This window comes from Papio anubis, chromosome 2 (genome assembly GCF_008728515.1).
Source record: "Papio anubis isolate 15944 chromosome 2, Panubis1.0, whole genome shotgun sequence".
In the NCBI taxonomy this organism is placed as follows: domain Eukaryota; kingdom Metazoa; phylum Chordata; class Mammalia; order Primates; family Cercopithecidae; genus Papio; species Papio anubis.
The window spans coordinates 145810405-145836554 of record NC_044977.1 but is presented as its reverse complement, the minus strand read 5'-3'; the positions used below and the strand labels follow the sequence as shown (position 1 = coordinate 145836554).

Below are 26150 nucleotides of genomic sequence, written 5' to 3'. Positions count from 1 at the left end.
TACACCTAGGTCTTTCTAAATGATTAAGGATTCGTGCTCCTTTTCTTGTGATATGTCCTTTAGTTACTTTTTAAAGCTCCAGTCAGCATCATCCTGGAAATTTGGAAGGAATTGGTGATCACGTTGAAATCACTGAACATAAGGCCTTATCCATAATCACTAAATTCTCAGGACCAAAATCACTCTTCAAAGACATTTAAATTTTTGAGACATGGTCTTGCTTTGTCGCCAAGGCTGGAGTGCAGTGGCCCGATCTTGGCTGACTGCAACCTCTGCCTCCCAGGTTTAAGCGATTCTTGTGCCTCAGCCTGCCAAGTAGCTGAGATTACAAGCACCTGCCTAATTTTTTTTGTTGTTGTTTTGTTTTTGTATTTTTAGTAGAGACAGGGTTTCACCATGTTGGCCAGGCTGTGACACGAGGCATGAACCACTGCACTGGCCTAAACTTGATTAAAACATTATATTACCAAGGAGGAACAGAACACTATGTAGTTATGGGAAAAGTGGGATTCTACCAACTCTTGACTAACTGGCACTGACAGTATCACAGAAAGCTAAAACAGTGACTACACACACATAGTAAAGGGATTCATTTATCAGATTTGCCTAGGGAAAGTTACAGTGACCAAGAGTAGTTTTTGTTTGTTTGTTTGTTTGTTTTGAGACAGAGTTTTGCTCTTGCTGCCCAGGCTGGAGTGTAATGGCACGATCTTGGCTCACTGCAACCTCTGTCTCCCAGGTTCCAGCGATTCTCTTGTCTCAGCCCTCTCAAGTAGCTGGGATTAAAGACATGTGCCACCACCTCCGGCTAATTTTGTATTTTTAGTAGAGACAGGGTTTCACCCTGTCTTGGTCAGGCCACTCTTGAACTCCTGCCCTCAAGTGATCTGACCCACCTAAGCCTTTCAAAGTGCTGGGATTACAGGCATGAGCCACCGTGCCCAGCCAACCAATAGTAATCTGATAATGCGTTTGCCCTGCCAGAAAATAATCTGCCTTACTACTCCCAAGAATAATGCTAGGTCATTAGATTATTGACTCTAACATTCAATTAAGATTTGTTGAAAGCCTAGTATTTGCCTCACATGTGCTGGACCCTGGGGAAACAAAAGTAAACAAGACAGGTAAGATTTCTGTAATTCCTAGACCAAAGGCCTAATAAGTAAGAGAGACCAGAAAACAGGCAAATATCATTCCTGTCCAGTGTGTGATATGTACTGTAACAGAAGTAGTTCCAGATATTACAAAAGCATACAATGGACCCGAAAAGTAAAGACTACACTGACACCTAAAAGATAAGGAGGACTTAGCAGGTAGAGATACAGCAGGTGGGCAACATGAAACTTCTGCAAAATTGAAAGTAATGTAGTATTGTTGAGCAGAGAGGGAGAAAGGAGGAGAAAATGAATGTGAAGAGGGTGTGAATATGAGCAGTGTTGGGAGTGGGACAGTGAATGGGGTGGTAGATTGGTGGCCACTAAAGCAGGAGCAAAATAAAGAGCCTTGTAAGACAAGTTGAGGATTTTCAACTTTATACCTAAGTTCACAGAAAGTCATTATATAGGTGAGTAGAGTGACAGGGTTTCTGCTTTGGCAGAATACTCTAGTTTCAGGATCCTGGGGGTGTGATTGCTGCTACTGGGAGGCTGCAGGTGGCCTGAACTAAGAAAGTTGCTATGGCCACTGAGAAAATCAGATAAAACCAGCATGCACAGGAGTTAGGAACAGAGGGTTTTTGGAGTGGGAAGTGCCTAAAGCCAAAACAAAACAGAGGTTCTGGTTAACCACTGGGTTATAAGGGAAGGTAAGGCTGCGAGTCTTAATTTCTGGATATATATAACACAGAAATCTACCACTTGAGTATTTTGACCTGGAGTTTAGGAAAGACACAGGAGTTAGAGCAAGGATTTGAAAACCACCAGCATTTAGAGAATTCACTGATGAGGGAATGACTCAAATTACCCAACAAAGTATATGGAAAAGAAAAGGAAGAGGCCTCAGACAGGCCCCTGTGAACATTTACTAAAACAGTAAGGATGCGGGTCACTACATGCACACAAACTTAAAAAGAAGTATTTTAAAGAACAATAGAGATTGAAGAGGAAAGCCCAGAAAATTAATAGACAAAGCAGCAGAGCATCGTGGAAGCAAAAGGAAGGAGCATTCAACTAGGACCAAATGAGATCAACAAATTTTCAAATGCTGTCTTTAGGTGAAATAAAAATAAGGGCTGAAGAATGTCCACTACTCAACAAAGATTTCACAACAGACCTTAACAAGAGCATTTCTTAGTGTGATGGGAAGAAGTGGAATAGTGACAGCGAGTTATCTATATTTTAAGAAAGTTTGGCTGTGAAGGGGAATAAAAAAGTCAGGTGCAGCCTGGAAGGCAGTGTGGGTTGAAGAGGATGTTTTACCTTGTGTTGGCTTGGTTGGGTTTGGTTTGTAAGATGGAGGAGACTTAAGGGTCTTCAAAATGCTAATAAGGAGATGACAGAGTTGGGGAAACTGATTATAAGATAGAGACTGAAGGAGGGCACAAGATAGAGATTGCTTTGTAGGAAGGCTAGAATGGGATAAAAACCAAAGGGAAAAGATTAACTAGAAGAGACAAGAATCTACTTCTTTCAGTTTGATGGAGCAGAAGTTGCCAGCATGGGTTTTCCTTGCATTTCTTTCCATTCACATATCTTTTCCTGGAATTCAGATCACTCATTCCATTTTCAAATGTTAAAACAGAAGCCCACATCCCCCAATATTTTCTTCCCACAATGAAAATCTGTAAATCCCTTTTCTAGGTACTTAAACCAGGCATTTCAGCATGTCAGAAGGTTGTTTTAAGCACAGTATTACTATATTTTTTCAATGCAACTTACGTTCCAGCTTGATTGGACCACCCAAAACAAACTTTTCATCTATAAATTTTGCAGTCAATAACATTTTTAGCAAGCTCAATTATATACATTTGAAACAGAAAGGATCCAAAATTTTATTGGTCAAATTATGTCACTTTCATTACTGTAGTTAATGAAATAAGAAAAAGAGGAAGCTTTCTGGACATATGTAATACCCCAATCTTAACAGTGTTGTTAACTTAGAAAACGGCAAGTCAGGTGAAACAAATGATCTCTTAACGTCCTGAGCAATTCCTAATGAGAAAGGATACCCAGAGTATAGAGAAATGTGGCTCACTCCCAAGTTAGTTGTTATTATTTAATGAAACACTAAATGTGCTATAAATACAATAAAAGGCTATCACTCTGCTGAGGAAAAATCATCAGTTTGATTAATTAATTAGTATAAACCCAGATGATATACTGTGTAAAAGATGAAGCCTTTATTTTAGCACCAAAATAAAGTATTTGAAAGAAATTTTTAAAAATAAAACAGATGAAATTCCACATATCAATCCATAGTCTATCTCCAAGAAAGAGCCAAATGAAAGTAACTGTTACTTACCTTGGTGGGTCCATTTCCATTAATCGCCACTGGTAATGTTTCATAAAATGTATTCTTAGCTCTGGCTTTGCCATTTTCAAATTTTAAAACAACTTCATCTGGGTTAAAAAGAGAAAATAGGCTTTAGTAATTTAAAATATATGTGTGTGTGTGTGTGTCTGTATTCGTGTGTGTGTGTGTGTGTATGTGTGTGTGTCATCATTAAAAAATTTCTCATGAACGTAATATTCCAAGGGCTACAACACTTCTAGTAACTTCATCTACTCCAAGTCAGCAGATACCCAAAATGAAGGATGACAGTGACAACAGATACTGATACCAAACTCACTCCAACCTGGTACCAGTAAAATGACTGAGGTGCAAAGCCACTGAGCTGTCTGTTAGAATAATTCATCTTGTAATCCTGCCTTTGCCCCTTCATAGTAATGTTATTCTTGCCAAGTTAAAGTAGTATCTCAGTTTAGTCATCTATCAAATGGTATCCATGCTTGCCTTTTAGGGTTACATGGTGAGTAGAATATTGTCCGGCATAAGCAAGGTTTCTGCAATTGGCTACCAATGACAATATTTCCCGTTCTTAAAAATCAGACCTAGCACATTAATTAAGATAAAACTCAAGTCAGAGGGGAGCACAGCCATCTTTTTAAAATTTACTGAGCAATCCAAACTAAACATTTTGCATTGTGAGAATCCTTTTTTTTTTTTTTTTAAGAGACTGGGTCTCACTTTCTGGCCCAGGCTGGAGTACAAGGGCATGATCACAACTCATTGCAGCCTCAAACTCCTGGGATCAAGCAATCCTCAGCCTCTCAAATGGCTGGGACTATAGGCACGCACCACCATGCCTGACTAGATTTTAAGAATCTTTTTACTAAATGAACTGACTTGAAGTACTGATTGAATTACAATATATTCTCAATTTTATGCATATATTTTAAAGTATTTATGTGTTAATTATAATATTTTAAATTTTACTGTATTGATTAGTTTTAATGTATTATCAAGATATATGTAGCTACAATACACAGGCACATATGTATATCCACACATGAGCATGTACACACATACACACACACATACACACACACACACACTCACACTCTTCCCTGGTCTACCTGTCTAGTTGTCACCAGTTATCTTTCAGTTGGGTCAAAAGGATCTACCCTAACACTCTGGGTAATTCGTGACACAAAGAATTTCACTGGAAAATGTGTAATGATAAAGTGTAATCAATTCATAAACTTATCTAAAGTTCCCAAATGGTGACACACTAAATTTTAAGTTACCTAAAGCCAGAAGCTTATCTTTTTCACCCTAGTCATAGGAAATGATTTTAATTTAATGTACCAAAGTTAAGTTCAAGTCCAGTATTTTTTTTTAAGTTACAATAATTACAATATTTACACTGTCAACCTTAGTCACAGCCCCCAAATGGACATAACAAAGGAAAGATAGTTGAAAACACAGGTGTTTGTGTACTTAAGCAATCCGGTATTTAGGAACCATACCTACAGCTCCATTTAAGGTCTGGAAAATTTTGCATTTGTGATCCAATGTGATGTTAATAGCTTCCTAAAACATAAGAATAGAAATGATACTGAAAATGACAACAAAAGCAGCAAACATTATTAATACAGTTTGTTCTTTGAGGGAATTTAAAGTTAAATATTCTTATATCTTAAGTGTCTAAGCAAAATATTTAGATGACTAAAGTATTTAGCTAAAACATAGAAACTGCTATGGTTGCAACTCATTGCAAAATACACTTAAAGAAAATCTTGTTTCCTAATGACAGCAACTACACACACACAATTAAGTAACTTTTATATCTGTATCCATATATATAGTAAATTTATTAAATATCAACTTATATTGGTAAATATTATAAAAGTATTCCCAAATTAGAAAATCTTGCTTTACTGTTCTCCAAAGTTTCACTTACATCAATTTCAGGAATATTCTATCTAGGGCCTATGGGAGACTGCTTATTGTACCCAACATTCCCTCAACTTCCCAATAAGGGAATTCAGATTTTAGTAGCACACATCTGCTTAAAATTAAAAAAAAGAAACAACAGATTTTCTTTTGGGTATTATGAGTAGGCACATAAATATGTTCTTATCAAAGTATGAGAAACCATTCGGTAAGACTTCTAGAAAGGCTACTTAAAGAGAGTGATGAAACTGAGATGGCCTGTTTTTATTACTGTGCCTCTTTGTGCCCAGAATATGAATGCAATAACTGAAACTCAAGTAGTCATTTTGGACAAGGAAGTAAGATTAAAACTGGGAGCTATGGGCCAATGATAGAGCAACAAAAGAGCTATCCCTCTTGACAGCATAAAGCCTCCCTAACAGCCTTGTGCTCCCTACCTTGTAATTACTTTTAATGTGGGAGAAGGAAAAATAAATAAAAACATCTTTCTTATTTAGACCACTGCTATTTTGCGTTGCTTTATTTACTACAGTTTAAGCATTCTTATGAATAAAAAGCAAAAGCCTGTGTCTATAGCATAGTCCCATGGATCCTCAGGCTCTAACCTCTTAGGGATTTCATTATCATCTCTTTAAATCTTCAGGCTCCATATTTTCAAATATCTGAAATCCACAAATTGGCTATAAAGTCTCCTAAAAAGGATCATACCCATCCTTACAGGCTCTATCCACTCTGGGCCACCAAACACTTGAACAAGGACCAGGGCTTTTGGCCTCAATGTTTTCTCAGCACCCATGATATCCAGGCTCCAAATCTCAGAGGAAGGTCTCTGTCCTCAGGGGTATTACAGGTAATTTTCAAATTAAAAACTGTCTTTTGAGTGGCTTTAGTCACATGTCATTTCAAAATATCAAAAAAGGTGTTCTTTTACAATTGTAGCCAATTAAACACATAGAGTCTATGTTATTATCAAATGAAATAGAAAATTAAGTCCAGATTTTGGTTTTCAGAGAACCAAGGATCCAGTCCCTACAATGTCACTGACTATGTGGTCTCAGTTTCTCTATGGATAAAGTGTGGATACAGAGTCTAGCATCTAGCCTATCTAGGATCAAAGAAGCTCAGAGAGCTATAAAAGGGCTTTGCAAGGCTAAAGGACTGCAAGTGAGAATACACTGCATTTTTTAAACCGCAGAAGTTCATTCTGGTATCAAATGGCTTGGTGCAGCTTTTGAGAAAACAGTTATAGCTGCAAGATGGAGTGAATACAAGAATACACATTTATAATGCTCTACGTTGATAAATGACAGCTATTTACTCAAGATTATGAAAGAAGACATTCTCTAGAATCTTTAGGATTTCATTATTGTTTCTTTAAATCTCCAAGCTCAGAAGTTTTGATAATGTAATTTATTCTGTTATTCTAAGGCAGCCTAAGTGAGTATGCAGTGGAGGTAGGGCCATGACAACGGTGTGAGGGCTGCCATTTCATTTTAGTATCAAGTCATTTCAATATGTGTTTCAATACATATAGCACTGCATTACATAGTTCTTCTTTCCTTCTGCCTCATCCAACCAAGTTTGGCGAGTGTGCTGACTTGGCCACAAAAGAGAAGCCATAAAGACACACTAAGCTAGTGCTGATATCCAGTCAGGTGACATAAACCAATATCACCTATTAAAAATATGTTATCACCAAGAACATTTTGAAATTCGGTTTACCAGTTGCCATACTATCATAAAATCCTTTGTTTCTGACCACTCCACATTAACACAATATAACACACAAAACCAAATCAATAAAAGAAAAAAAATTGCAGCTGTTACACACCCTTTTCAGTGGATCAATGTAAATTTTCGTGTAAAAGAGCTGATCATCATCATTATCCTGGAGATTCCATTGTTGAACTATACGGTTGATATATGGAGCATAGCCAATAAATCCTGCAACACAGCAGAGAGAAAGTAGATCATTTAGGATTCAAAGACCAAAACTGGTGTCATATTAATTTCACTGACCAGTTGATCAGAGTTGTGAAGTCATGAAGTCTAATTCTTATGTTGGAATTTCACACCTCATCATGAAAGAAATATGAATTATTGAGTGCCACTTGTTTTATATATAAACTCCAATAGAGTGTTTGCTACCAACTGCAAAACAGAAAATAACCAAACTCTTTTTAAATAAATGTGTCTCCAAAATTAATTGACAAAGGAGGGAGAACTAATGTTTTCCAAGGCTCCTAAGGGAAACAGATTTACTAGGAAAAGAATAGATTGAGACAAGAATTTTTTCTCTGACCTTCTACAAAGCTCTTCTTGGATTCTCTGCAGAAAACTCTCTTACAGGATAAAATCTCTACTACGATAGTTTTACTGTCAGTGCCAGAGATGCTAATGCAATCAAAGGAATGCTGGATTTGTCACTAACTGCAAACATCCCAAAGAAATTTTATATCTAAGACATTTTGGAAATGTTTCCATTACTTTGGCCAGTCATCATTGTGCCTGCTAAACCATTTTCTGGCTAGGTTTTTTGTGTCATAGTCTGGAAAAAGGAAGTCTAAAATTGGATTGTTCTCCTTGGCCTTAGAGCATAAGCATTAAGACTGCCAATAACATTTGTCTATTAAAGACACAAACGGAATCATTTTTCCTGTCTGAATCTTCCTCTGAATTATGGAAATGTAGCCAAGCTGCTATGTTTCATTGACATTCAGTACTTTGAAAAAGGAACCAATGTTACTCCTGTAAGTTGAAGAAAAACCTTTTTAACTGTCAAAATTAAAATTTTCTTAAAAGAATTTAAAAAATAGGTCCAGGGAAATTACTGTTACCAAAAAAAAAAAAAAAAGAAAACATGACCAAAACCAATCACTGGTTGCTCATTTTTTGGTTCTTGCCATATAAAAAAATTTTTCTTTTTGGAGACAGTCTCCCTCTGTCACCCAGGCTGGAGTGCAAAGGCACAATCTTGGTTCACTGCAACCTCTGCCTCCCGAGTTCCCCTCCACCTTCCGCCTCCTGCCTCAGCCTCTCAAGTAGCTAGGATTACAGGTGCCCACCACCATGCCCGGCTAATTTTTGTATTTTTAGTAGAGATGGGGTTTCACCATGTTGGTCAGGCTGGTTTCGAACTCCTGACCTCAGGTGATCTGCCCGCCTCGGCCTCCCAAAGTGCTGGGATTACAGGTGTGAGCCACCAGGCCCGGCATCAAATAAAAAAAATTCTATAACACTAGAAGATAACACATTTTTTAAATCCCATGGCCAATCTTCTATGATGAAAAATGTACCACACAGAGACATGCAACATTTTCCAATGGTTTATATTACTGTTCTTCAAAAATTGTTTCCTTATTTGACAGATCCTAAATGTCCTCAATAAATGAAAAAAAAGCATCTATTTTCACATTACATATTTTATCTGATTTATATTTTTCTATTAAAAACTTTTTTTGTGTTATTTTTGGAGATGGAGCTCTCACTCTGCCACCTAGGCTACAGTGCAATGGGGCGCTCATGGCTCACTGCAGCCTCGAACTCCTGGGCTCAAACAATCTCCTCACCTCAGTCTCCAAAGTAGCTAGGAACACAGGCATGTGCCACCATGCCTAGATAATTAAAAAAAAATTTTTTTAGTAGGGATAGGATTTCCCTATGTTGCACAGGCTGGCCTGAACTCCTGGGCTCAAGTCACCTTCCTGTCTAGGACTCCCAAAGTGCTGGGATTACAGGTTTGAGACATGGTGCCTGGCCTAAAACTACTTTTAAAAACTAAATAGTATGCCCATAAACAACTCATGTTCCTTAAATAACTGTAAATATGTGATCTGTGAAATTATTCAAATTTTTATTAAACATTTATATTTTCTGCCATTCTCTAATTATTTTGACTATAGAAAGCATAAGGATGATGCTTTGATATCCTTTTATGATTACTTTCCCACTTATAAACACCTTTTCCTTAATTAAACTGGCTTACAACTGTACTTGCTTGCTAATTTCTTGCTGTTTCCAAAGCATTGTGAGTCTGTCTGAAACCTAACCACTTGAGTACATATATCACTATTTGAGATAAATTTACATGAGATTTCACTTGCAAGTCATCTTCAGAAAATGTTCAACAAGTATAAATAAAACATGTCTCAGAGTTCCATAGCTACATATTTCCTTTAAAAAAAATGGTTTTAAACAATAGAGGACTTAGAATAAGTTGCAAGATTAGACATATGTTACTGAAGTCTTGACAGTATGGAGGCCATGATGTGGAAGCAGCACCCATCCATGAGCTGAATGCTCAAGCAGAGAAGTGAGAGTGGGTACCCGTATTAGGGAGAGGCTTTGACGGTTCACGAACTGGAAGTCCAACAGAGAAAGACTGCTAAGGCAAGAAGCACAGAGTAACCAATATGATAAACCCTGGGTGCTCACTTGAATATGGAAGTTAAATCCAAAGGTGGTAGATAGATTTGGAGAAAAGAAAATGGTCAAGAGATCCCAGAAAGCATTACCTGTAGAAATATTGAGACAAAGAGGAAAAGAGATTTGAAGCCAGGCAGTACAAATTGGAATTTAAGGTTTCAAAAGTACAAAATCTATATGAGCTATCAAAGTTCCAACGTACAACTGTGAGAACAGGTTGATAAAATAAAGTGCAGGTGCAAAGAGCTGAAATTGAGGCATTACCAAGAAACTAAATCACACCCTAGTGGCTAAGCAAAGCCTAGAACCTGGAGCAGCACTTATTTTAACTAGCCTGGAAAGTATTGGTTATATACATGTAGACCATCCCCAAAATCCATTTTTCCAATGTGGTTTGCAATTTGTACCCAATTTGTTTCTCTAACATGTCCTTCATCCCATTTGGTTATGTCTTTTGTCCCTACGTTTACATTAATCTCAAACTAGTTAAAATAAATTTGTAGCCATTGCAATGTCCAAAGCCTAATTTTATTTAATTTCCAAAAGGCTGAACTAAGGAATGTGGTAGTTCGTTCCTTTAATCCATGGTAACACAGCTAATGCAATATTAAGTATACCCAGACACCCAATGTTAGATATTTTTCACTACTGAGTTCAAGACAGATCATTTATTTACTCCCAAAATGTTTAAAATCAGATAATATTAAGTAATACCTATTCTTAAAAGCTACTTGATTGAAGACTGAGAATAATTTTTTTCAAGTAAGGAAACTTACTAATCTTATTATCCTATAGCAAGAAAATTCTCAGTGTGTCATAATTAAAGGAACTGGATCCGTAATTTTCTTCCTTTAACAACAGAATTTCTCTAGAAGTCACTTAAATTTGAAAAACATGAGTTTCCTCACTTATAATGTGGAAATTATAACATTCATACTACCTAGTGTTTTTAGGAACACCAACTCACATAATAAATGGGAAAATGCTTTGTCAATATAGTAATAGTAAGATAAGGGTTATTTAAAACTTCATATCTAAAGTTACTACATCTACAAACATGGTTGTTTCATTAGTCTTTATAACTTGCATTAAACTTTTCTTCCAGTATCTAACTCACCTCCTGAATTCAGATAGCGTTTCCCAATGTGCACAACAGGATATTTGTCTGCTAGTCTTTTATCTGGCCACAGAATTCCATCTGCTGCAAAGACCACTTTGTGGTTTGCCTTTTGGAATTTTTTTAGAACTTCTTCTGGACCACCAGCAAATATGACATCAAAGCTGTTCAATGAGGAAAAAAGGTGTTTTAAAATACACTTGTCAGAATCTAGGCACATAAACCATGAAAAGTTCCCTAGCAAAAGTCAGAATCTAGAATACAATGCAAGATTAATACTTGTGCCAACTATTTACACAGAACACCAAACAAAATTTCTCTCAAATTATATGAATTGTATTGAATTATTAGTGTTAATATTACATTAGCAAATGAAGTCCAAATGAAAGACAGCTTTTTTAGTGTTAGCCTTAATTTTTTTTTCAATAATCACTTATTCCCAAATTGAAATTCTAAAACAGGATTGAAATGTTAGAAATGCAGTTACTTGTTGTATAAATTAATAATACAGATACACTCATTTACAGAAGTTGCCATAACTGCCTAATATTTCTAGTAAATTTGTACCAGTCCATTACAGTTTCTGAAGAATTATCTTTGACAAAATGTGTTTAACTGCCAAATGTCATCAATATATGTTGAATATTTGAATGACTGTTTAGCACGGAATCTTAAAATAAATGTGTACAGAAAACTGTAGGTTTTTAAAGCTCAATATACTCGGGGGAAATTTTTATGAAAAATGACACTACCATTTAATATCTATAATTTCATTGATTTTTCTGATGACCTTCTTCCTCATAGTTCATTCACAGAATCACAATGAATTAACAAAATGTGAAATATAAAAGTCACTATCAAAATTTTTCTACTTTGCAATAAGTTATTTACTCATTACAATCACAAATTATTTTACATTTTTTTACATCAGTGCACCTTAAGACCAAACGTTTCCAGTAATGATAAATTAATGACTTACCATCCCAGGTAGCTAATAGCATAATTGTAAAGCCACTCACATCATACAATTTGAAGTCTGCCAGGTGGGTTTCTAATCCCAGCTCTGCCACCTGATATGCGAATAACCTTAGGGCAAGTCACTAAACCTCTTTATACTTTACTACTTAAGTGTAAAGTATAAAATGGAGGGAAAAGTAGTATCTATATCCTCAAGTTAAAATTTTAAAAAATTAAAAATAATTCCTGGCACACTGTAAACACTGAACAAAGTTAAAAATTAACATGAAAGGGACTAGAGTGAAGGGAGAGACAGAGGAAAACTCACTTCAAAGCTTTTACAAATCTGTAGGTTAAAATAATTTTATTTTTAGCCAAATACTTGTACTTTTGAAACTGAACTTGAAGTTACAATAAAATTTTTCTGACTGAAACCCCAAACTTTGCCACGTATATTTAAAAAAACTGATTAATCTGACATTACAAAACATAACACTGTACTTTTTCTGCTAAGTACAACTGATTTCCTCAACTCGATTTAATGGTAGTATTTTCCTCAAGACTGTAAGTTGTTGATAATTGTTTTTTTAATAACGAAGACTGGGAAATAAGACCAGTTTTATGGGTAATTGGGCCATGAGAAGTGAGGCAAATAAACCAGTCTCTGAAACAGAGACTACCATGCGAGTGATAAACAGAGCCTTTGTGCATTGCCTGGAGATGGGGAAAAATAGCTTGTGATGTCAGAGCATCTTATGACTGGAGACTCCGACCAAACTGAATATGAAATTTTGCAGGTAGCAGCATGCATACAGTGTGGCAATTCCTTAAGGATCTAGAATTAGAAATGCCATTTGACCGAGCAATCCCATTGCTGGGTATATACTCAAACAATTACAAATCATTCTTCTATAAAGATAAATCGCACATGTTTGTCATGTCTGTTTGCATTAAAGACTCCCAGCTAACCTGCAACGTCCACCGCACGATAAACCTGGAGCGTCCGCGCGACATACAGCGCAACGCTTCGTCTGCGCCGCCGCCAGCGACTGGTCTGGCGTCCCTGCGGGCGGGACAACGTGAAACCCGCGCACCTCAGCAAAATCCAACATTGGTGTGAACCGTCCAAACACCACGGTTCTCACTCATAAGTGGAGCTGAACAATGAGGAACAGCATGGACACAGAAAGGGGACCATCACACACCAGAGCTTGTCGGCGAGGAGAGCATTAGGACAAATACCTAATTCATGCAGGGCTTAAAACCTAGATGAGGCCAGGCGCAGTGGCTCACGCATGTAATCCCAGCACTTTGGGAGGTCAAGGCAGGTGGATCATGAGGTCAAGAGATCAAGACCATCCGGGCCAACATGGTGAAAACCCATCTCTACCAAAACCACAAAACTTCGCTGGGTGTGGTGGTGTGCACCTGTAATCCTAGCTACTTGGGAGGCTGAGGCAGGAGAATTGCTTGATCCCAGGAGGTGGAAGTTGCAGTGAGCTGAGATTGTGCCACTGCACTCCAGCCTGGCGACAGAGCGAAACTTGGTCTCAAAAAAAAAAAAAAAAAAAAAACCCCTAGATGATAGGGTAATAGGTGCAGCAAACCACGATGGCACATGTGTACCTATGTAACAAACCTGCACGTTCTGCACATATATCCCAGAACTTAAAGTAAAATAAATATAAAATTTAAAAATTAAAAAAAGTTATAAATGCACTTCGGAATGTGAGTGAATATTTTTTGTCTCTGAAACCCTAATGATGGATACAGATTATATAAATAGTACAGCTCAAACTATTAATAAATGTCAGTTGTTTGAAAAGGAATTATGGCAACTCTTATAATTTAGCGTTTTATAAGCCTGCATTATCTTTATAACAAAACACAATTATTTTAAGGCAAAAAGTCAAGACAAAAGTTATCACATAATTGAATTAAAAATTTGCCTTTGAAGAAAAATTTCACATTGCTGAAACTTTTCCTATCTCATTCTAGTAGCACTGCTATTTCTGTGTTTAAGTACTTTAGAAAAGTTATTTGAACTTATTTAAAACTTCTCAAAAGGCAAGAAAGGTTTCCTACTTAAATTTATTTTGGCTACAAAAAGTCAAATTGTCAAATTTTTAAAAATGCACACAGGTCATAAAAATATTCTCACAGAAACTGAGTCCATTTACATATGAAGAAAATAAAACTTGCCATATATAACTGTGGTAAGTATGCCTGGGTCCTGCAAAAACCATAAGACTCTACCTGATGTGGTCATACTGAGTACCCTGCCAGACATGTCAGTGCTCTATCTCAATACATGACTGAGATTTTCCTAAGTGTTTTTCCGTTTTGTCCTTCTGTGTTCCCTACTTCTGTGACACCATCAACCACATAGTTAACTAGGTTGAAAATCTTTCATTCAGCCTTCACTCCTCTCTTTCCATGGCCTATCTCATGGAATCTTTTCCCTAATCCTATTGATTCTGTCTACTTAATTTATTTTGCATTCAAATCCTCTCCACTCCCACTAGAAGCCACAAGGCTAGATTAATTTTAAAACCCTAGAGACCTCCACATTACCTATCTCTTCCCCACTCATAATTAAGACTGTCTGACAAACTCTTTTAAAAATCATTCTGTGCCAGTTCCCAGACCATATCAATGGTTCTCAACTATGGCCTACAGCAGGAGTCAGTAAATATTTATTCTCTGGCCTTTTACAGAAAATATTTTAGGTCTTGATGACCATACTGTCTGTCACAGTGACAACGCTGTCGCTGTGCTGCAAAAGCCACCACAGACAACATGTAAACAAATGAGCACAGCTGCATTTCAACAAAACTTTTTGCAAAAACAGGCAGTGTTACAAGCCACAGAATCCATCATCTTGAGTCTCAACAAGAAGCAAAAGCTCCCATATAGCCAAAAAAGAAAGCAACAGAAGTGCTCCCTAACCTTGTCATTGAGCCCTGATCCTTTATCATTATAGGCATAAACTTCAGTGAAAAATTATAATCATCCAAACTATCAGCAGCACAGAAGTAGTTTCACACCTGATAATTCTTTCATCATATCTTCACCTGAAACATATGTCTGTATTTCCAGAGATAATTAACACCATAAACCAATACTATGGATCCACTCCTAACCACCCACCATCAAAACACACACACACACACACACACAGAGTTAAAAGTACCCACTTACCCAGCTGACCTTGCACAACAGATTATGATAAAAATCGCAATGAATTGATTAAAATTATTTTATAAATTTTGGAGGGAGGGAAAGGGAGTTAGTTGGCATAAAATGAATATTATTTTAACAGCTAAATATTGAACCATCCTGGCATTGCTGGGATAAATTCCACTTGATCATGGGGTATTTTTGTTGTGCTGTTGGAAAGAAAATAAGTGTATCAATGGGATACCTATACTTCCATGTTTACTGCGATACTATTTATAATAGCAAATATATGAAACAAATCTAAGTATATATCAACAGATGAATGGATAAAGGAAATATGGAGTACATATATAATGGAATATTATTCATCCATAAAAAAGAAGGAAATCCTGTTATTTGCAACAACAAAATAGTTAGAACTGGAGGTTATTAGGTTAATGACATAAGTCATGCACAAAAAGACAGTATCAGATGGTCTCACTCACATCTGAGAGCTAAAAAGGTTAAAGGGGCCAGGCGCAGGGGCTCACACCTGTAATGCTAGCATTTTGGGAGGCTGAGGCAGGTGGATGACGAGGTCAGGAGTTTGACCAGCATGGCCAAGATGGTAAAACCCTGTCTCTACTAAAAATACAAAAATTTGTGGGGCATGGTGGTAGGTGCCTGTAATCCCAGCTACTCAGGAGGCTCAGGCAGGAGAATCGCTTGAACCCGCATGGCAGAGGTTGCAGTGAGCTGATATCACGCCACTGTACTCCAGCCTGGGCAACAGAGTGAGACTCCATTAAAAAAAAAAAAAAAGTTAAAGGTAGAGAGCAGAATGATAGTTATCAGAGGCTGGGAAGGGTGTGTGGGGGCCAAGTGGGATGAAAAGAAGTTGGTGAATGGATGCAAACACACAGTTAGATAGAAAGAGTAAGTTCTAACACTCTATAGCAGAGTAAGGTGACTATAGTTAACACACTGTGATATGGTTAGGCTTTGCGTCCCCACCCAAATCTCATCTTGAATTGTAATCCACATAATCTCCAAAATCCCCACATGTCAAGCGAGGAGGTAACTGAATCATGGGGGCAGTTTCCCTCATGCTGTTCTCATGATAGTGAGTTTTCATGAGATCTTATGGCTTTAAAGGGGCTCTTCCCGCTTTGCTCAGCACTTCTCCTTCCTGACACCTTGTGAAGACGGTGCCTTGTTTGCCCGTCGCCTTCCACTATGATGATAAGGTTCCTGAGGCTTCCCCAGTCATGCTGAACTGTGAGTCGATTAAACCTCTTTTCTTTATGTATTACCCAGTTTCAGGCAGTTCTTTACAGCAATATAAAAATGGACAAATACACATTCTATATTTCAAAACAGCTGAAAGATAGGTATTGAAAGGTTCCTAACACATACAAATGATAAATATTTGAGGTGATGGATATCCTAAATACTCTGACTTGATCATTACCATTCTATGCATGTAACAAAATATCATATGTACCACATACATACGTATAAATATTATGCATCAATAAAAAAGCTAAATATTACGTGGGGGATGTTCCTTGGAATAGTATATAATTTCATTTGCTGAATATGAAATCCTGACTGAAGCTGGGCAGAGGTGGAAGTCAATGAGGACACTGTCTAGCTGGAGGGTTACTTCCTCCAAAATGACTTCTGAGAGTGGTCCAAGAGCTATAACACCATCTAAGATAAAGAGCAGCCAAAGAGAAAATGGTGGCAAGGACTGCAAGCTGCTCAAGCTGCTATCTACCTGTAGGACCATAAGCAATATCTACTTGTTTCGGGGTCAGTCTCTTTACTTGTGAAACGATAGAATAAATTAAATGAAAAATTCCCTCTAGTTAAGAAATGACAGTTAAGTTTATTTCTGCAATATTAGAAGTCTCAAATATGATACATATTTAATGCACAATAAGTGTTCATTAAATCAATGAATAAATAACGAAGAAATAAACATTTAAGAAAAAAATTGAAATTCCTATCATCTATTATGATGTAGCCACCACATGCCAGATACAACAAATACCAAGTTGCTGAGAAAGAAATATATCCAGAGATGAGAATTTCTGCCCCAGTCAGTGCCCCAGCCATAGCAGCTAGAAGCATATTTTACAGATCCAGCCACAGCAGCCAGCATCATATTTTGAACATGATTGATGCCTAGTACATTTTCCTAAGAAGAATAAAATTCAAGCAGACAATCCATTTTGGGAATACACACCTACATACATATAATAGTCAGACAAAATAATCACATATAAGAATACCCAGGGCCAATCTACACATATGTGAACACCTAACACTTTTCTGTACATTACCTTCTTTTCCCTCATTTCAATCTACTCGCGAATATGCTTGTCCATACTCAGTAAACATTAAGAAGAACATTTGAACAATTTAAGAAAGGAAACGTCACTCACTTTCTACTTAATTCCTAAACACATTTCACACTATTCTAGATGAACCAGAAGGCAGTGCAATATATTTAAGTACAGCTAATAATTTCAATCTTTCCTTCAAAAAAAAAAAAAAGAGGAAGAAGAAAGCAGTACAGAAACTAGGATCCATGATGTGGTTTGGCTTTCCTTTACACTAATATAATGAAATGCTGCCCTTCACTAATGACTAAGTTCCTTGCATCTGCACACTTAAAATGTCATCACCACCAAGAAAGCGTCAAATAAATCTGCCGCTGTTAGTTAAAATTATAGATATTGTATTTTACAAGTTTTTCTTTCAAAAAACTTTGTCTTTTCTATAAATCATGTAAGACAATATAAAAGTCAAGTATGTTAGGAATGCAACCTGAATTATGAGAGGTATAAAATGTATCCTAAATACAAGTAAGATCTGGTCACCTTTAGAATAACACATATAAATTGTTCTTCAACATAACAACAAAATCATAAAAATGTTATTTTCAAAATAATATCTAAGTGACTCAATAAAACACAATCTTTCACAACTTTCCCAAAAATAAATGATTCTAAAGAGATTATGCCAACATTCAGGTTTTTTAAAAGCTATGCATTCTTTTTCCACAATGTTTGTTCTGTTTTGTCTGTAGAATTAGTACAATATACATGAGAATTCCTTGAGGGTGGCATCTATTTATATCTCTTTTTCTATAGTATTAACTTCAATGCCTGGATTACATTTTGTGCTCAACATATGTATCCTGAATGCAAAGTGGAAAACCTGTTCACTGATGCCACTTTTTCAGCAAAATAATGATCAATGAGAAGCCAAAAGGAAAACAAAAGTTGGCTGACATATGAAATCAGAAACAATATCCTCATATTCATATTTTCTAATCAAAATTCAACTTTTAAATAATTTCCATCCTTTGGTATTTAAAAAGTTCAGATACCTTCCTGCCTTTAGAAGTCATCTTATTTCTCCAAATGAACAACAAAAAATCTCAAAAAATAGTTTCAAAGCATCCACCATTATTTTCCCTTCTTAAGAGGCCTGTTTCTTCTTCTAATGCAATTCACCATTACTCAACTGATTTCTTGCTATTGCACCCTGAATGTATGTAATTGAGGAACAAGCCCCAGCTTCACTGTGTGAAACACACAATTACAATTCAGCATAACTGAAAAGAAACTATGCATATACAATCAAAGTGATAAGGTAGACTAGTAAACAGCAGGGATTTGTGTGACTGAAATTATCCCTCCATTTTAACCAGTATTTATTTATCTTGGATCAACTTTGCAGATCAGAGCTGCCTAAGAAACTGCTCAAATAATGACTACGCTTTACATTTATTTTAATTATATATATCAACTTGTATAGTATACCATTGACTACCATTCCAATTTTTTTTTCTGTTTAGTCTTTCCTACTGGTAACTTAAATTCGCAACAGCCAATTCTTTTATCTTACCTCAAACTCATAATCATCTTTAAACAAATAATTCAAAGAACTGGGAGGTTTCTATATATCAATATCTTTGAGTAGATATTTCCATAAAAGAAATACTCCTTTTTTGTAAGGCCAGTAACCACCACCAAATGTCTTTCAAATATTTCATATACCGGGAGTCTTCAATATGGTGCACATCTACATTCTAATCAGTTGAGTTACACAAAGTGCCACCAATGAAAGTGTAAATGTCTGTCCTGTCTCAAATTCAAACTCAAGTATTAATTACGCCAACATTATTTCTAACTGGTTTTCTTCTAAATTTCCTTAAATCTAAAAGAAATTTTTAGTCAAAAAGAAAAAAGAACAGTCAAAATTTTTATTAGGCGACTTTATTTGATGCCCCCAAATCTGGAAAACTTACCTCACCATAGGTTTATTTTAGGGCCTGAGACTCTGCTAGTTTATATTTTACTGTAAGCAGCACAGCAAAAGTTGTGTGAGGATATTAAGTATGTATCAAATTTACTCCCAAGAACACAAATAATTTGTTATATTTTGGTTTATATATTATCCTTACAAAAATAATAAGCACTAGCCAACATATAATGATTAGGTCTGATCACTTCTCTTCAATATGACGATAATAGAAGAAATATAAGCTTTGTAACTTAATTCTAAAACAAATGTAAAGTACCCAGTTATAAAACTCAACATGCTCATTCACTTGATTAAGGTATACTATAAAATATTTATGACATCATTTTTCTCCATAAAGGAGTTGATAGCTACCAAATTGTAATATTTGTCCCCAAAATTTTCATTAGCCTATTTAAAAAAAAAAATCACCAAATTCATATTTTTTGGTGTTCTAATCAAGGAGAGATTATCAAACTTTATAAGCCATTTTAATTGCAAGGAAACACACAAACACTGAAGCATGAAATAACTTGCAAAAAAGATTGAATTTATTATATGGATATCTTCAGTTTTCCTTTTGTTCTGAGAATAACCTAAAACCTTGCCAAATATTTATTTTTATCTAAATTAAGTATAATAAATCTTACCCTACACATTATATTTATAAAGAGCCAGTTTCTAATTTTAAATGTTCATCCAAAAGTAATTTTAGTATACATATTCCATGGAAGGAATGTGACAAAATTGTTTCCAAATTAATTCGGGCTTTTTAGCATGTCTAAATGGCATACGGGATAATTATGGGGTATTGGAAACGTTCTAAAATTGAATAATGGGGATGACTGCACAACTCTGTAAATTTAATTAAATTCACTGAATTTTACACTTACAAATGTTTATGGCATGTTATATAAATTATACCATAACAAAGCTGTGTTTCTTAAAAAGCTCATCTAAACCACCAAGTTTATAAATCTCTGTATATTTTCATATAATAGTGACCTATGCTTCCATAAAACTAATTATTACAGTTGAATTGTCCTTAAAAATACCACGTAAAAAATAAGAATGTGTTTGCTTTATTAAAATAAATATATCCTGAATTCCAGCCCTTTACCAGAACTAACCTTAATTAAGAGTTTAAGAATTGTGTTACAGAATGGGCATCATATTTCAAACCATTTACAAACAGCTTAGTTCACTTAATTCATTCTCCCGGGCCCTAGATTACCTACAATTTTCAACTAAATTCATCACTCTGTATATACTTTTTTAAAAGTGTGTTGTTTTTAAAAAATAAGTGGGGTTAAAAAAAAGTTCTTATGTGGCTTCAATTGCTCATCCTTCTTTACTCCCCTGGCTACTTTCTCATGACCCCTAGGTTTTTTCCACAGGGTAGTCATGGTAGGTAATGACGGAGAAAATGTTAATGACTCTTCTTAGACAATTATTTGGCTGAGTGGGCACCCATGTTTTCAGTTAGCTGGCTGTTCTCACAGGAGTTGTAAGAAATTTTATCTGTTTGTTTCCGTGATATATCCCAAACACTAACAGTGCCTGGAAGACACTGTGTCTTCCATTAAAATTTTATTATCTTTTCTGTCAAGCTAGGTCTTAAAGTATCATCTAAATCAACAAACTCAAATTCAAGCTGGCTTTAGGTATCTCACAGTGTCCTAATTCTCATGAGAAAAAAATAGGTCCCTCACTATACCAGCTGTCCACAAGGATAAACGTTAGATAGGGGGCCAGAGGTGGCGGATGGTGATGTGAGAGTAATGGTAGAGAAAAGGAGTTCTTCCTAAAACCCAAAAGGAACCTTGGGGATCTAAAATCTTTACTGACTCGTATGTAGTAATTCTTACAAGGAGAATCTGCCTCAAAGCCAAAGTGAAAATGTACATGTGACAAGTTTAAGTTGACTAATATGGTTGTTTGAAATCCATGGTAATTTCAAACCAAAACATACTCAGTATTTATTCTACAGAGCTATTTTAATGAACTTGGTATTCTTTTTCTAAGTGTAAAAAAAACAACAAATGTTGTAGAAAAATTGCCAGGACACTATGGTTAACACTTGCCTTACCATACTTCATCTTGCAAAATAGGTAACCACAGGTAGAACTTAATTTTTTGCGTAAAATATAACATGAAAATTTTACAGATGCAAGTGTTATGTACCTTTTTAAAATTTTTAAGTGTGTATGGCACACTTCATTATACTAATATCTATTTTCATTTCATAATTTACAACTTTCTTATGTATATTAATGCATAAAAATATTACTCTTTTCATCTGCAAATAATTTGTGTCTTTACATTTTCAAGTTGAGAAGAAACATATAAAACGACTTTCCTAAGTTAGAGGGGAAAATTCACGAGGACTTAAAATGAGCAATCAATAACAAAAACAAATAAGATACAGAGAATAAAAGAAAGGAAGTAGTAACATAACTCACGACAATTTGATGTTATTATAAAATTATAAGAAGATGGCAAAAAAAGACAGTGGATATTTTAATTAGGAGAGGGAAATATTACACAAAATACATTTACATTAAAAAGGTTCTTCTTTCTTAGTAACACAGGCTTTCTTATGTCTCACTTGTATTTATAACTTTGCGTGGTCTTTTTTCTTCTGTTTAACCAGAATCCATTAAGTCACCCTTCTCAAGAGTAAAGCTCAATATGATATTTATTCTTAACTCAAGACTAAAGTATGAATTTCACAAAAACGTTAGTTAGCTCTTGCCATGTTGTTTCATTAGTGTTCGTGATAATTCATTGTCTTTGATGGCATTACATCATGTCAGACCATGGGTGATATAATTTGAATCTACATCCCCAACCAAATCTCATGTTGAAATGTAACCCTCAGTGCTGGAGGTGGGGCCAGGTGGGAGGTGACTGGATCATGAGGGCAGTTTCTAATGGTTTAGCACCAACCCCCTAGTGATGTTCTCATTACAGCGTTCTCATGAGATCTGATTGTTTAAAAGTATGTAGCACCTCCCCTCACTTCCTCCTGCTCTAACCATGTGAGACTTTCATTCCTCCTTTGCCTTCTGCCATGATCCTAAGTTTCCTGAGGCCTCCCCAGAAGCCAAGAAGTTGGCTAGCATCATGTTTCCTATACAGCCTGTGAAACTGTTAGCCAATTAAACCTCTTTTCTTTATAAATTATGCAGTCTCAGGAATTTATAGTAGCATGAGAACTAATTAATACAACAGTTTTATAACTGAGTAATATCTACTTTTTAAAACAATGATTCCTTGTCAATAATTTTTTTTTAAATGGAGTCTCACTCTGTCGCCAGGATGGAGTGCAGTGGCACAACCTCGGCTCACTGCAACCTCGCATTCCGGGTTCAAGAAATTCTCTGCCTCAGCCTCCCAAGTAGCTGGGATTACAGGTGCCCACCACCATGCCCGGCTAATTTTTTGTATTTTTAGTAGAGACGGGGTTTCACGATCTTGGCCAGGCTGGTCTTGAACTCCTGACCTTGTGATCCACCTGCCTAGGCCTCCCAAAGTGCTAGGATTACAAACGTGAGCCACCCATCCAACCATATTTTAATACATCATCTACAAATACAAATCTCAGCTCTTTAAAAAGTAATTTAATACAGATTTTAAAATTCACAGGTGTTTCTCTTACCATTCAGTAAACATGACAACCAGATCATCTTGATCAGCATAGTGTTCCATGACTTCTTTCATTAATCTCACTTTCTGGCCCCCTCCAATACTATTAATTCCATCACCACCTCTCCATTCTTCTCCTTGACCAAGGACCTATGAACAAAACATTTCATTCCTGAGCAAAACTCAAATTATGAAAGTACTATGAAAAACTTAAAGACATCATCAACTTGAACACTACTGTACAATAACCACTCTTCTAATGTTTCATGAAATCATGATGTTAGAAAAAAAAATCTAGATGCCTAAGTGAGACCATAATTCTTTAATGTTATCCATCCACAAAATGCCCTTCTCAATTTTACCATCTCAAAAGTTGTGAGTCTAACCCAAGGAAGTAGACCCAGAAAGTATTTCTCACATTGTATCATTTTATTCCTATTTGTTCAGACCAAAAAGAAGAAAAATGAATAAATTTCCCATATCACTTTTTTTAATCTGGCAAGAAATCTTTATGATCAATATTGAAGCTCAGTGACTCCTTGATGAGAGGCCTTTAAGTGATTTTCCTACTGAACCCAAATGGGTTTTTCAGGGAATTACAGAGGGCATCAAGAAAAAAAAATCACCTTCTTTGCCTTATACTTCTTAAACTTATGTAATTGTCTAAAGCTTAACAAGGATTTTTCAATGCAAAAAACTGCCTAAGTACGATTATTTTAAATTTCATTTTAATTACCCTGTACCCTTTCTCTTCACTATTTGCTTGAGCCTCAGCAGCTGCTCCCTGAACTGGAAATGCATTATGACACACTGACTCTAAGGGAACAGAAAGTACAATACATGACCCTTCCCCCACACAACACACACCTTTTCTCTTCGTTTCATCAAAACAAAGTCTGAAGTTGCCATTATAATAATCTACTAAGAGATCTGGGAAATTAATGGAGAATGAAATTAAAAATAAACACACAAGAAAAGGATAAAATAAAATTTAATAATAAATACCATTAGTTCTAACTTTACTTAATACTGAGTCAGAGATAAGTCTTGCTGGGAAAGCCTGTGGGGCTCCCAGCCTCAAATGTCTTGTTAAAACTTATCACTTCCTTTGCAGAAGGCTGAGGGAAAAATACAACCCAAGAAAACTCAAGCTGTTTTGGATCTGGATTCAAACTAGGCTAATCTTGAAGCATTAATAGTACTTGCTCTAAAAACTGGCCTCCTCTGGCCCTGAGATTTGTTTCACAACCCATCTGGAATCCCTAACTCTAAAGCAATATTGGACCCAATGACATCTGAGAATCTGCTCTGTGCAATACACCATGTTAAGCACCACCCTCTATGTTCGTTTCACTACACTAGTGGTTGTCAAATTTCAGTGTGCATCTGAATCTCATGGAAGCCTTGTTAAAACACAGACTTCAGGGTATCACTCCCAGAATTTGTAATCCAGTCGGTCTGAGGTGGAGCCTGACTATTTTTTCTTTCTAACCAGCAGCCAGGTGATGCAGATGTTGGTGGTCTAAGGTCCACACTTATTGTGGAACCACTTAATGGGAACCACTGCATTACATGAGGAGACAAGCAAAAGGATCATAAATTCCAGTAAGTTAAGTGGGGATGGGGTCCAAGATCTGATATTATACTTTATAGTTATTTGCATTAGGACAAGTTTTCTTCATCCAGAAATAAAGTAGTATCCACCTTACGCGGTTCATATAGTGACTTAACAGCATATCATATATAAATTTCCCTACAAGGCGCCTTGCATATAAGAAACATTCCACTCTCTCTCCAGTCTGAACCCTAATGATTCCCCAACTAGATTTCAGCATTATTTTATCTTAATTTTAATTTTATTTCCACAGTGTCTCCTATTGGTACGTATATTTTTCTTCTACCATAGTAACATATTTCTAACATGTTTTTCATTTATCCTGTATTAAACATCTAGTTATTACCACTACATCTCCTTTTCAGCAAAGTTTAGCTGTTTATTAGCTATTCTATATTAACATTAAGCTGTTCTATATTTACATCTGCATTTAGTATTCCAGTGGTTATTTAATAAAAACTACCTTTTTAATACATTATATACTCAAATGGATCAGTTTTTTCTCCAAAAAGTAATCTTTCTTCTTTTTTTAAAAAAAAGTTTTTTTGCTTTTTGTGTTCCTACCTAGGTATCTCCTTGTTCTCCTCTTATTTGTAGAAAAGACTTGGCTGACAGATCCTTCTTTCTATTAGAAAAAACAAGTAAGTAAATAAAATGGCAGACCTCTCATAGCTAAGTTTAATAGTTCTATCAGTTTCCCCAAGTTTCCTCTGATCACTTGTCAATGAGATGTTCACCTGGAGATAAATTTTCTAAAACGCTTTGGTTAAAAATACAGTAACAATGCTCCCAAATTCCTCTAAATGAAAACAAATGAACCAAAGAAAAAAAAAAAAAAAGAAAATTCTCAACAGACAGAAAAGGCACCCTCTTCACATTTATATTTCTAATTCTCTGTAAACAAAGAATCATCCTATGATAGCGAAGTCCATTACAGAAAAAATTATTCAGTGAAAAAAATCCCTGCCAAATCTTATTTACATTGTATTTGTATATGACCTGCCAGAAAGAAATTATATATATATGCAAATACATATTAACATTTTTTTTTGCTGTTTTATAGAACATATTTATACAAAGCATTGGCAAAAATTAAGAAATTATTGTTTAAGTGGCACAGTATTATTTTAAGTATTACAGGTGCATAATAGTTGCATATTTATGGGGTACATGTGATATTTTGGTACAGGCATACAACATGTAATGACCAAATCCGAATACCTTGGCTATCCCCTCACCTCAAGCATTTACCATTTATTTGTGTTAGGAAATATTAATAAGGCCAAAAACTATATGAACTAACAGCAATTATGTAACCAAATGCTATCTTCCTTGTGAGGATTACAGACTGTAGTGCTGTTATTATGAAAACTGTACTTTAGGCACACATTATAGGATCTTTAAAGGTTAAAGGATATACCATACCTTCACAGTATAATTGAAATATTTGGCTGACTGCATAAATCGATGGAATCCATCACTTTCTTTTGTTGCTACAGTTATGACTAATAATTTATC

At 35.7% G+C, this 26150-nt stretch overlaps 1 protein-coding gene across 5 annotated transcripts in view; it reads right to left on the bottom strand.

Annotated features, from left to right (window-relative positions):
* The window catches only part of PLOD2 (procollagen-lysine,2-oxoglutarate 5-dioxygenase 2), a 91444-nt gene that overhangs the window by 26647 nt on the left and 38647 nt on the right, over nucleotides 1–26150 (bottom strand). For 3 of the 5 annotated variants that reach the window (XM_009201565.2, XM_009201566.2, XM_009201568.2), the window contains exons 2-7: nucleotides 26058–26149; nucleotides 23031–23167; nucleotides 10937–11100; nucleotides 7226–7338; nucleotides 4968–5031; nucleotides 3460–3557 (exon numbers count right to left, since the gene is read on the bottom strand). In XM_009201565.2, coding sequence (XP_009199829.1) covers nucleotides 3460–3557; nucleotides 4968–5031; nucleotides 7226–7338; nucleotides 10937–11100; nucleotides 23031–23167; nucleotides 26058–26149 — 668 coding nt within the window. Of the gene's footprint in view, nucleotides 1–3459; nucleotides 3558–4967; nucleotides 5032–7225; nucleotides 7339–10936; nucleotides 11101–23030; nucleotides 23168–23884; nucleotides 23948–25196; nucleotides 25258–26057; nucleotide 26150 lie in introns of those variants that run through there. The other 2 variants (XM_009201567.4, XM_009201569.2) reach the window with 2 other exon arrangements.